At 47.2% G+C, this 12,537-nt stretch overlaps 1 protein-coding gene across 1 annotated transcript in view; it reads right to left on the reverse strand.

Moving 5' to 3' along the window:
• Positions 1–247: 247 nt before the first annotated feature.
• The window catches only part of ZBTB40 (zinc finger and BTB domain containing 40), a 40,075-nt gene continuing 27,785 nt past the window's right edge, over positions 248–12,537 (reverse strand). Inside the window, 15 exon segments of the mRNA XM_030964038.1 lie at positions 248–474; positions 476–609; positions 1,314–1,429; positions 1,432–1,491; positions 1,494–1,520; positions 2,510–2,530; positions 2,533–2,595; positions 4,121–4,283; positions 5,174–5,204; positions 5,206–5,602; positions 8,525–8,561; positions 9,638–9,714; positions 9,717–9,755; positions 10,699–10,863; positions 11,347–11,505. Coding sequence (XP_030819898.1) covers positions 444–474; positions 476–609; positions 1,314–1,429; positions 1,432–1,491; positions 1,494–1,520; positions 2,510–2,530; positions 2,533–2,595; positions 4,121–4,283; positions 5,174–5,204; positions 5,206–5,602; positions 8,525–8,561; positions 9,638–9,714; positions 9,717–9,755; positions 10,699–10,863; positions 11,347–11,505 — 1,520 coding nt within the window. The 3' untranslated portion in view covers positions 248–443.

Here is a 12,537-nt window from a genome sequence, read left to right on the forward strand (position 1 = left end):
ATATAGGTGAGAGCAGAAGGAACAAAGCAGTCCTTATACCTTGCAGAAGATACCTGTGAGCACATCGCTGATTCAGCCATAAAAATCTCCAACCTAAATTCTCAGAACAGGTTTTTTTTTTTTTTGTTTCCTTTATCCTGTACCAGTCCTCTGCTCTCCTTTCACAGCAGTGGAGGATCACACTTGATTCTCATCTTTTCCTCTGCTGCTTTATTTCTCATGTGTTGGAGGAGATGAGTGTTCTACCAGTGGCTGACTGCAGGGAGACTTCTCAGGCAGTAAATGTCTGTGAACCTCCCCGGTCCGTGGTCATGCTGTGCTTCTACATGCCTGGGATTGCTTTCCCAAAGAAGCCCCAAATCTCCCAGGTGAAGCAGCACACTGAGCTCCTGAACAAGCCTAGTGGATACCAGGCGCCAGGCACAGGCAACCTCCCCTGTCCCTCACTTGATTTCTTCACACATCAGAGTGACTATTATCAAACAAATTCTCCACAGCCATCACCTCAGAGCCAGTTTGTCTCACTTGGGATTTGGGCAATGCCACAAGTTTGGCATCATCAAAAGAGATTATGTGCTCTGCTGCTCCTTGCTCTGATGTCTGAGTCACCTGTGTAGAAGCAAGATGACCCAAGAGTCAGACATGTTCAGCACCACTTTCCCCTGGATCCCTTTGCTGCTTCCCAGCCTCAGCTCAGGTAATAACATTTAGCTTCACACTACAGCTTCTGCAATTACAACAGCCATGAGACTAACAGGAAACATCAAACTACACACACCAATGATGCAAAAGAAGACAGGAGAGTAATTTAAATATTTCTCTCCACAAATTAAAATAATTTAGCTCCACAAGCAATTGTAGACAGTAAACATTCTGTGATTATCCACTGGAGGAATGCCAACCCAGGGAATCTTGCACAATGGACTCCCTCATCCAAGGAACTCTTCTTGACTGATGGATGAGATATTGAAGAGGATGAGGCTGGGTTCAAACCTAGCACTGGGCCTCCAACAAAACAGCTGCTGTGTCACAGGGCATCATCGAGGTGTTAATAACCCCTGAGTAACCAGGCACCTCCACACACACTGCCAATCCTCCTCCGCAGCTCCTTAAAGTACTGACCAGCTTTCCCTCCAGCAAACCTGCTTCATGCCAGCACAGAAATCCCAGAGTACTGTGGGCTGGGGTTTGCATCACAGACCCCTCCAAGAATGGGAAATCAAGGAGCAGAAGGGGCAACAGGGCCCACAGAGTGGATTTGGGAAGAATAAGAGCGTAGGAGAGAAGGATGGGTGAACAATGTGACACAGAGCAGTCCTTATCTGCACAATCTGGGCTTGGAAGAAGGTCATCTTGGGATGCTCAGTGCTGAGGTGCCCTTCCAGCTTGCCCTGGGAGGGGAAGAGCTCACCCATGAAGGTGCTATCTTCTGTGTGAAGTGCTGGCTGGTGACGTGGCTCTGCAGGGCCCCAGGGTGCGGAAGGCCATGAAGCAATACAAGCAGCACAACAGTTGGGAAGCTGTGGGAGAAGCACTGTCTGAGTGTGGCCTGGGACAACCAGCGCCAGCCTGAGAGCACAGGGAGCTGCAATGGCCAGGGCACACAGGGCTGAAACCCAGGAGGAACTGGCATGTGCTAGTATCTCTCTTCCGGCCATCAGTTTATGGCTGCTTGGGTTCATTTGGCTCCCTGCAGCACCTGCATTAAGAAGCCCAGCTGGTTTACCTGCAACTGTAGCTGACCCTGCTCACAGGAATCCTTTCTTCCTGCTCCCTCATACCATCCAGCACTGTTCCTTGCTGGCCTAGCTTGCATCTCCTGATCCAGCTATTCCAAAATCATTACTCAACTCAGCGGTTCTCCACTTTCAGAGAGAGCTTTTTCTAGGTCTTCTTCCTCACTCTCTAGGCTGCTGTTGGCTGCCCCCTCCAATGTTTCCCGATTTGTATTCTCTCCTGCTATCCCATGCTCTGCCGTGGGGACCCACCATCTGTCATAGCCTGGTCTGCCAGTTCACTCTGCCCTTACAGCTTGCAAACTTGCCAAAGCATGGAACTGGATGATTTCTGAAGTCCCTTCCAACCCAAACCATTCTACAATTCTATGATTCAAAGGGTTCTTGACATGGTGTCCCCAAGCCCAGGTTTGTCTCTCATCTTTCTAGTGCTACACTCCCTTTTTCTTTAGTCTCCCACCAGCTGTGTAGACAAACCCAGTGCTTGGGGTTCCATCCATCATCTCCTCATGCTGTTTGTCCTCACCTACACTTAGCTCTCTTCTCTAGTGTAACAATCAAATCCATAACTTGCCATGATTCCAGTAGGTCCAAAAGCTTAACATGTCCCAGCCTCACCCAGTGTTTTTCCATTTCATCCTTACTTTCTGTTTCTTCACACTTTTTCCTTACCATGTCCCTCTTCCTTCACCCTGCTCTTTACATTTCAGACATCACCAAGAGGAACCATCATTGTTCAACAGGCAACCTGAACAGCAGCAAAAGTGACAGACCTGAGTGCCTGCACTTCACTGAACCTGCAGGAGAGCCAGCATGGGGAACAGTTCCATGCATGACTCACACTCACAGAACTTCACATCTGCAAACAAAGCCAAGAACACAAAAACATGCTCTCAGGATCTTTTACAAGAGGCCTTCTGGACCACAGCTCTCTAGTATTTCATCGCCACACCTGCACACAGGCATGAGGAGCATCCTCAGTGGAGCAGCCAAGAGCAAGCAAGCTGCAAGATGCTGAGATGAGATGCTGAGCAAGATGCAAGAGCCAGAAGAGACTACTACAGTTCACAAGAATCTACTGTGACTTGCAGGAAAACAGGATGTACAGCCTTGTGCTATCAGAGTTATAACTGCATTGGTCTCTTATACCACATAACAAGTGATGGGACAAGAGGAAATGGTCACAAATAGCACCAGGGGAGAATCAGGCTCTGTACTCTTCCACATTTTCACAAATGACTTGGAGATAGGACTGGAAGGAATATGAGGCAAGTTCACAGAAGATACAAAACTGGGAAGAGCTGTTGCCTCCCTCAAAGGCAGGGAGGCCCTGCAGAGAGACCTCAACAAAATAGAGGACTGGGCCATCACCAACCGTGTGAAGTTTAACAAGAGAAAGTGCCAGATCCTTTACTGGGGATGGGGCAGCCCTGGGTGTGTGGGTGGACCAGGCAACAAGAGGCTGGAGAGCAGCTGCAGGAAGGGACCTGGTGTCCTGGTCAATGGCCAGCTGGATCTGAGTCAGCAGTGCCCTGGCAGCCAGGAGGGCCACCCGTGTGCTGGGGGACATCAGGGAGAGCATGGCCAGTCAGGCAAGGGAGGGGATTGTCCTGCTGTGCTCTGCAGTGGGGCAGCCTCACCTCGAGTGCTGGAGCAGATTTGGGCACCACAAAGTAAGAAAGATAACTATTAGAGTGTGTCCAAAGGAGGGCCATGGCAATGGTGGAGGGCCTTGAGCAGAAGCTGTGTAAGGAGCTGCTGAGAGCACTTGGTCTGTTCAGCCTGGAGGAGACTGAGGTCAGACCTCATCACATCTACCACTTCCTCATGAATGGAAGAGGAGGGGCAGATACTGATCTCTTCTCTGTGGTGACCAGTGACAGGACTTGAGGGAATGGCCTGAAGCTGTGTCAGGGGAGATTTAGGTTGGATATCAGGAAACAGACTTTTCACCCAGAAAGTAGTTGGGCACTGGAACAGGCTCCCCAAAGAAATGGTTCCAGCACCAAACCTGACAGTGATCAAGAAGCATTTGGAAAATACCCTCGGACGCTCTTGGAGATGGTGCTGTGCAGCGGTAGGAAACTGGACTCAGTGATCCTTGTGGGTCCCTTCCAACTCAGCATATTCTGTGATCAGGGAAAATTTCTTCATGAAAAGCATGGTCTGGCATTGGAACAAACTGCCCAGGGCAATGGTGGAGTTACCATCCCTGGAAGCATTCAAAAACGTGTGGATGTGGCACTTGGGGACAGGGTTTGCTGGTGAACATGGCAGTGTTGGCTTAATGGTTGGACTAGATCCTGGAGAGCTTTTTCAACCTAAATGATTCTGTGATTCTCTCTTTCCAAGTAGTCACTATATCACTTACAATGGGTTCTTACCTGTGTGCTCTGCCTTGATGTGCTTTTGGTGAGCAGCAGTGCTGGTGAAGGTTTTGTCACAGCAGCTGCACCGCAGGGAGGAGAACTTGGAGGAGCAGTGATTCTGAGCTGCAAAGACATCAGAGTGGTGGGTCTTGTTGTGATAACATAGCCCTGACAACTGCTGCAATGACAAGGATCAAATCATGGTTACCATCCAAAGCTGTTGCTTTAAACCGAAAGAAAGCAGGTTTAGATGGGATATTGGGAAGGAATTCTTCGCTGGGATGGTGGTGAGGCCCTGGCACAGGGTGCCCAGAGAACCTGTGACTGCCCCACCCCTGGAAATGTCCAAAACCAGGCTGGATGAGGCTTGGAGCAACCTGGGCTAGTGGATGGTGTCCCTGCCCGTGGCAGGGAGTGGAACAAGATGAGCTTTAAGGTCCTTTTCAACCCAACCCCCTCTGACATTCTATGATTCTGTTGCAGGGACAGAATGACAGCCAGAAGCCATGTGGAAAGCAACAGAACAGGGGGTTGTGCTCAGCAGGTACAAGACCTGCTTGTCCTCCCACTGGAAAAGTGCTAACACCTCACTCTGTTTCTCCATTGTCCCTGATGAGCTGAATACAGCTGAATCCCTGATCCTTGTCTCATTCACTGCAGATCTCCTTTTGGTGTGAATTCTTGTTCACTTGCAGCAATGTGGAGGTCTGCCACAACATTGTGAGCTGCCCCAGGAAGGGCAAAGAGATTTGGTTCCTCACACACATCCTGCTAAAGCGGCCAGGAACTGGAACAGCTTCGTTATTTTTGGAGACTTTCAAATTTGCCAGTAGCCCTACTTTTCCTTGATGAGCTATGTGGAAAACCAATTAGGGAAGAACTAGTCAGAAAGTGGTTGTGCTCAGTAGGGGAGGAAAAATGAGCTGAGCTGTGTTTCTCACTTATGGAGCACATGTTTCTCACACGTTTCTCTCACTAAGAGCTGAAAGGAGGAAGAGGACAAGATTTCAGACTATTACTTTACCATATTGTCCAAACTTCCATCTAAACACCCCTGCTCCCAGCAACCCTGCCTGAGGCATGAGCAAACTCTCTTCCAGATGTCACATGCCATGGGGAGCCTCTTCTTCTTCTTTTTCTTCTTGGTCATCCCCACCATCCCGTAGACCTCCAGCTGATGCTTCTCCAGCTCATTCTTTGTCGACTTGACCTTGCCACACTCTTTATGCTGGATCTGCTTTCCTCCGGTGACCTGACAGCATTTCATGTGCACCTTCAGGCTGCAGTAGAAGTGAAAGACCTTATCACAGGCTTTGCAATAGGCTTTGCAGACAAAACTCTTCTTGGAAGAAGCTTTGTCTTGGGATTCCTTTGCTTCTTTGGCACTGGCACCTCCTGCTTTGTCCTTATCTTTGTCCAGAACTTCAAACTGGGATTCACTGTTCACCTTCCACCTCCTGATTCCAGGTTTCTGCCCTCTTCCCTCAATCAAGAGACCTATGCAATTACTGTTTTGGTGGTGACCAGTAGGGCTGAGTATCTGCCCTTCAGTCTCCCAGCTCCTGAATGCTCCTACATAGTTTTCCCTGCTCAGATGCAGCAGACACACATCAGACATGTTGTCCCATCACAATGGTGACACACAGCTCTGCCCAGAAGTGGTTCTGGCCATGCATGGTTAGAAACATAAAGACTGATCCTTGAATTTCTCCACCACACATGCAAGGGTCTGCATGAGATGCCAAGAACCAGGGCCAGATTCTCCTAAAAGCTTGTTTCTCAAACTCTTGCTTTCAAGCATTTGCCTCCTGCTCAGACGCATGAAGTTACAGCCATGTTTGCAGACCTGAGCCTCAGGTATGACACTGTCAAAATCTGCCACTAAGAGTGGATATCCAGCCCTTAATTACAAGAAATCTCAGAAACACTTCACAAACACAATCCCTTTGAAAAGGAACAGATAATCTTGCTATGACCCTTTTGAGTCCTCTGCTCAGGGCCCTGAGGTATTTTAAACCTCTCATTATGTTCATTTCTTAGAAAGAACAAATGCCTTCCCGAGTCCCTCTAACACCATCACCTCAAAAAGCACAGGCTGGAAAATTCACCCAGGATCTCAATCTACCAAAAAGACCCACAGGAAATCTATGTATGGGAGAAATCAAAATACAAACAGATACATTTGTCTTCTTTACTATAATGAGAACCCGGAACTGTGTCGCCGTGGAAACTGGCAGAGACTTCTCCTTTTGCCACTGTACAGGAAAACTCAGCCTGTGCTTGAAAAACTTCATCTTTGCCTTCCTCACTATGGGAAGAGCTCAGCACAGTGTCCCCTCGCACAGCACCACTGCCCCAGATTTCCAACCAACTAAAGACCAGACGACATATTTCAATGGACTTGGAAACCTGAAGACACCAAGTGGTGATCCATAATCTGCAAACACATCAAGGGAGAACAGCAGACTGGAAAACTGGTTTCCAGTCTGTTCTGTTCTGTCAAAGTCACTTTGACTCGTGACCTCTAATATTTCTTTCCACATCCTTTCAACCACCCCTGTCAGTTTTTCTGACCTAAGTGAAGAATGATTTTTCGATCTACCAGTGAGATGGTAGATGTCTTTTTTTTTTTAAACAAGGCCATGTAGAGGAAAAGCCTTTTTTATAGAGCTCTTGACACATTTCTGATATTTGAGAGTAAGACCAATCTTGACAGATATGATCTCCTAAATGACTGTAGAGAGCCCTGAAAAGCAGAAGGCTAGGGAGGAGGTTATGGAGTTGGCTGAAAGAGCCAAACCCTGCCCTTGCATACACCAGCTGCCAAGAATGACAGTGCTCTGACTACAGCAGGGTTCAAAGGAGAAGCCAAGAGATTCCATGTTGTACCTCCACCAAAGAAACCAATCCATTACTTGCAGTGCTGAGCATGGTTGGAGATGGATGCAGTTTCTTCCACAGGGATGCTCTGTGCCTTCCAAGTGCTTTGGTTTACCTAACTTAATTACTAGAAAGTTTTGAGGTTTTTTTTGCAGTAGAGATGCAAAAACTGTTGTTTTCCTGTGGATGTGCAAATGGAATGGATCTCCATGCAGCAGATACATTCCCAGAAATGTAAGGTCTCCTCAGTTCCTGTTTTATAATAGGAAGCTCACACCTCCCTGACATGAAGCCTGCAGTTATCACTTATATCTCATGCCAAAAGCTGCAAGTTCCATAAAGTCACTTGCAATATGTGGCCCTGGTAAGTGGTGATGTCAGAGCTGAGTAGACTGGCCTGGCCTTGAAATGAAGATATGGAAATTCAGTGCAAAGATCTGTAGGATGCCAGAAAGAAGCTGCTATCTGACAATCCTCCTCTGGACACTTCATCTAGAATAGAAGTTTTTGCCAAGTAAATAACATTTTCCAAGGCTTTTGTTTTTGATGATGCATCTTGCTTGATTTCATCTCAAACTTGGCTTGAAGCCCTGAAAAGCCACTCAGTGGCAGCAGTCTGCTCTCTTTGATATTGCTGCCAGAGAAGCAGCAGCTGCCAGAGCAGTCACACTGACTCCCCAGGCCCCTCTGCAACACACGCCGAGGTGTCCAGGAGTTCACTCAGGCTGCACATTCACAGACACATGAATTGTTGGCTCATCTGCTCCAGAGTCATCAGGGCATCAGCCCTGGCCCATCCCATGGACACACAGAGTCAGGGGGAGTGGGACAAGTGCCTGCAGCATCAGAAGGTGACAGAATCAATGGCAGATAAGAAAGAATCACCCTTTCTCTAGAAATCAAAGCCATGACCAGGTGAAAATGCCAGCTGGATTGGTGGCAGCTCTTGCTACAGCTATAAGAGATAATGTAGATCTGAACTGGGAATGAATATTGGATTTGCAGCGTAGGACCTCTCTCAGGAGACCACTGAGGCAAGGTATGGGAGTGGAGCATGTGCTGTCATCCTCCAAGCCCTACAACTACAGCAGTCATCGTGTGTTGAATATAGGTAAAACCTTATGAAATAAGGGCTTTGTTACCCTTGTAGAATCATGGCTCAGGCCTGCTACTTTGGCTAAGCAGAAGGGGGCTATGGGAAAGTGACTCAGCTGAATTGGAGGTAGAAAAACAAGCACACAATCATTATGTGCTCACATCGTGGTTTATGGTGGTTGGTTGAATTATATTTATTATACTTCAATGGAATGTAACCGATAATGTTCTAACTGCTTAAAAAGGCCTGATTTTTGCAATGAAGCAGCTCTCCTTTGCACTTGCCTGGGGACGGTGCATCATGTTGCTTGTATAATAGAGATTCTTGGTTTCTTCTACCTGTGCCCTGCTCCCAGTCACGCACTCCTACCTTCCACCCCAGCAGCATTTCCTCACTGCTCAAGACCATAGGCAGGCCAACAAGCCCAGGGTTCAGAGGCTGACCTGCCCCCAGCACATGGGGGAGAGGCTTTGCCTGTCCCTGCCACACATGAAACAATGACAAGTGTCAAAGCCATGAGGCTTGTGTTCATTCATAAAGACCAACAGCCTTGACCCAAATTTGCATATGAAGTAATCAAACCTTCTATCCCTAAAAACCCCCGACACATTAACAGCAAACTGCTTTTCCTCTAACTCCCCACCAATCTGATGGCATTTCCACACTGCTTGTCAGCTAAGCAGCTCTGGCATCATGAGAAAATAGGAATGGATTGGGCCTGTACTTGGCTAAAAACCACACTGTGCACATCCTAGAGGACTTTGCAGTCCAAATAATCTTGATAGTCTGGGAAACAGATGAAAATATATGTAAGCAAACAGAATAAGCAAGTCACATTTGCATCCTTTCCAGGAGAATACACACCTGCAATTACCTTCATGACCCTCTGGTATCCTTGTCATTAAAGCACCAAATTCAGTTAAGAATTTTTCTTTCAAATGATGGATGCAAAGTTACAATTGGGCTCAGCTGGAAAGCCTCCCACAGCTCAGGACAGGACTCACATGTGGTTATTGCTCTGCATTTGTTCTGGAGTTAACAAATTGCTATCTGCATGTGTATTGTCCACAACTTTGCCAAACTAGTATAGCAGGTAACATTGTCCTACTGCTGTCAGACCCTCACAGGGAGGCATTTATCTTTAAAGCGCATACAAAGCAAGACTAAATTAAAACTTTCTAAGAAAATTAACTCAGAAAATAGTCTGGGACTACAAACTGCATTGTCATGGTCATCTTTGCACTAGACGAGTGTGCTCTGTCATGACCTTTCCTCCACATATCTAATCTGAATCTGCCTTCTGTCAGCTTAAGGCCATTTGGCCTGGTCTTGTCATTGCTTGCTCCTACAAAAGGTCCCTCCCCAGCCTTCCTGTAGGCCCTCATTTTTATAAAACACCCAATAAAATATCCGGCACACTCTCACTTCAGCAAAGGGGCACTTCCAACTTTGGATGGCTTCCCAACTTAAGCAATGACCCTTGATCTCAGGGCACATTAGGACCTGCCCACCCTTTGAGCCTCAATCATGCCTGCTATGAGAACATCCCATCATACCTCTTTCACTGCTTCTCTGAGCCCTGCCTACCCCAAAGCCAAGCCCTTCAGGTCCCCTCTTTGCTGGATGGCTTGAAGATCAGCTTGCCATGCCGTAGGATGATCTCAAGGCTGTGTTCTCACTGATAGCCACTGAAGGTGAAAATAAAAAGCAAAGGTATTATGAACACAAACCCAAGAAGAACCTGAAGCTGAGCTGTTAACAGAAGTGACTTCTTCATGGCATAGAAAACACCAAGTACCACATTCAAATTTTGGTTGTATTAATTGCAGCACTGACATCCAGCATGAGGTCCTTGCAGACCTCCCTTCTCACTGCTTGTCCTACTTCAGGCAAGAAGATCAGGTTTTCTAAGGTACGTTGCTGAAATAGACAGTGACAACTTGAAAAGGCAAGGCATGGTTCCCCCAAAAGTCAGGATTTCTTCTCTCCCTAGTTATAGAGATTCTAACTTCTGCAGAGAACAGGCATTCCTAGGCACAATTTGCCTCATCTCAGGACAGCCACATGAAAATTGGCTGGATGCACCGGAGATCAGAGGTGCTGGTTTAGCCAGTCAGAACACAGAGGGGATGGGGGAGTTCAGATGGAGGCGCCTGGCTGCAGGTGAACCCCAGCTCTGTGCCCACAGGGCCAGCACACAAAGTCAGGCTCTGCTGCAGACACCACAAAACTGACTACTCCTGTGTAAGAGTTTGACAACAATTTAGAGGTACAAGCACGGTTTAGGTTTTAAAGCAGGAAAACTGAAAGCCAAGGCTATGGGGAGGACAGGATGGTGGCTACATAGAGATCTCCGATGAGCCCTGGGCTCTCAAACTGATGTGCCTCCAGCTAACTGTTACCACAGAATGGTGGCCAGCTCTCAAAGTTTTGCTCATTATAAAATCTGCATGCACAGAGCCACAAGCAAAGCAGCTGTGTTTTCCAAAGTGCTTTTCCAGCTATAACTGTTTCACCAAGGACATGGGTGTTGAGAGCCACTGGAAGAAAAGAGGTTACTGGCCAGGGAGGGATGAGGAGTTAGCAGGAGAAACTCAGGGAAAGAGCCGGAGGACACTTGTGAGGAAGAAAAATTCTGAGCTGGGTTGTTTCTAGATATCCTTCATGAACAGTTTCGGGGATGCAAATTCCTGCACAGTCATCAGCAGCTGCCAAACAGCAGAGACAGACAAGGACTGCTGCTGCAGCACTGCCAACACAAGGCAGGTAAAACCACCACCTCCTACTCACAACCTGCTCCATCACCTTGGAGAGACCCTTAGGGAGGCATTAACAGGGACCCCATCCACCTGCCTCCTGCATCACACTCAGACACAGAATCCCCTAGAAGTATAGAATATTCTGACTTGAAAGGGCATGACTGAGGCTCGCCCAGACCCAGCCTATCCTTGGTCCTACCTGCTGCAGACCTGGCTCACAGTGCAACTGAAGTGGGGACCACTTAGAACCTAAACACATCAGCCATTCCCTCAGCTTGCTGTGAACAAGTATCTCTCCTCAGAGCCCAAATCAGCCACTCTTAGTTGCTAATCTTCAGCTTCATATACATTAGCCTGCCTCACTACCACTACAGAATACTAAGGAATCATTAAACCAAGTCCTGCTGGAAGACTGCCCGAAACCCAGAATGGCAGGTAGTAAATCAAGTCCTTAGGAATTCCAGTATTTCCCCCCAGATGGGGATGAAAACTCTGTATCTGCTTGCACAAGTGTAGGAGCCTGTTCATATCTCTCTCTGCAGGCGCCAGGCTCCATGCAGCAGAGATGTCCTGCAGCAGCACCTGGGTGTCTGTCAGGAGCTCCACAAAGTTCTCTCGGTATTGTCACAACAGTTTGGCCCTATCATCCTCTGGGCTCCATTTACCTGAATTCAATGAACGGAAAAATGAACAGTGCAGCTTGCAGCATCTTCCCAAAGGGCTTCAAAGGTAGGGGAGACAGGAAAGGCCCAGGCACTCAGTCCTCCCTAGGTCACTAATGCTCAGGGCCTTATGCTCAGCACACTTGGATTCACATTCCAGCAGAGGATGAACATGACAAATCAGAACTTCTCCAACGCAGAGACAATACAGAATATCTTCTACCCCTGCATGCAAAAAGAAATTTGGGTGCAAAGAAATGCATCTTTGGCACCCAAATGTCACCTGAGTATCAGTCCCAGTATGAGCCCAGAGGAAGAAAATCTCAGTGTTCAGCTGATGAACATGTGGCCTTGTCTGTGAAGGCAACACTGCCAACACCTCAAGATGTTTTCCAGCCTCTTCTGATACCCTGGAATCACAAAGACGCCATTACTGACTCTTAACTAGAGCTTCATTGTAAGAGGTCTGTAAGTCAGTGTTTGATCCACTCCACCAAGAAGGAGCTTGGAAATGCCCTGGTTCATGTCCCTCTCATGCCCTTGTTTGACTATCAAACACACCAACATTTTACACTCAAGTGGTCCAAGGTAATCAAAAACTCAGTGGACTGAGTTGCCCTTGGTGAAAATGTTAAAAGGCACACAAACCAGACTTGCAATTGCAGAGCAGCTGTAGCACCTTCTTCTCCCTCTTACATAAAAAAAAAATGTAACTTTAACCTCATTCCTTTCTCCTGTCTAATTCTAAGCTGGATCTGCTGAGTTTGCCTTGATGAATCGGAAAAATGATGACTCCAGAGTAAAACCCCAACCCTTTAAAGACACCCCAGCATCAGGACATGATAGACTAAGTCAGGAAGAGGAACAGTGTTTATTCAGGGTAATGAAGAGACTTGGGCAAAATCTACTGTGTCTCAAAAGTAATTTAGGATTGTACTTGTCACTTGATAAATAAAACTGGAAATTGGCAAATATATTACTCTGAAAATGATTTTTTCACCATTAGTTACTATGTTGAAGAAGAGGCACAGTTAT

Source organism: Camarhynchus parvulus, chromosome 21 (genome assembly GCF_901933205.1).
Source record: "Camarhynchus parvulus chromosome 21, STF_HiC, whole genome shotgun sequence".
Taxonomy (NCBI): Eukaryota; Metazoa; Chordata; class Aves; order Passeriformes; family Thraupidae; genus Camarhynchus; species Camarhynchus parvulus.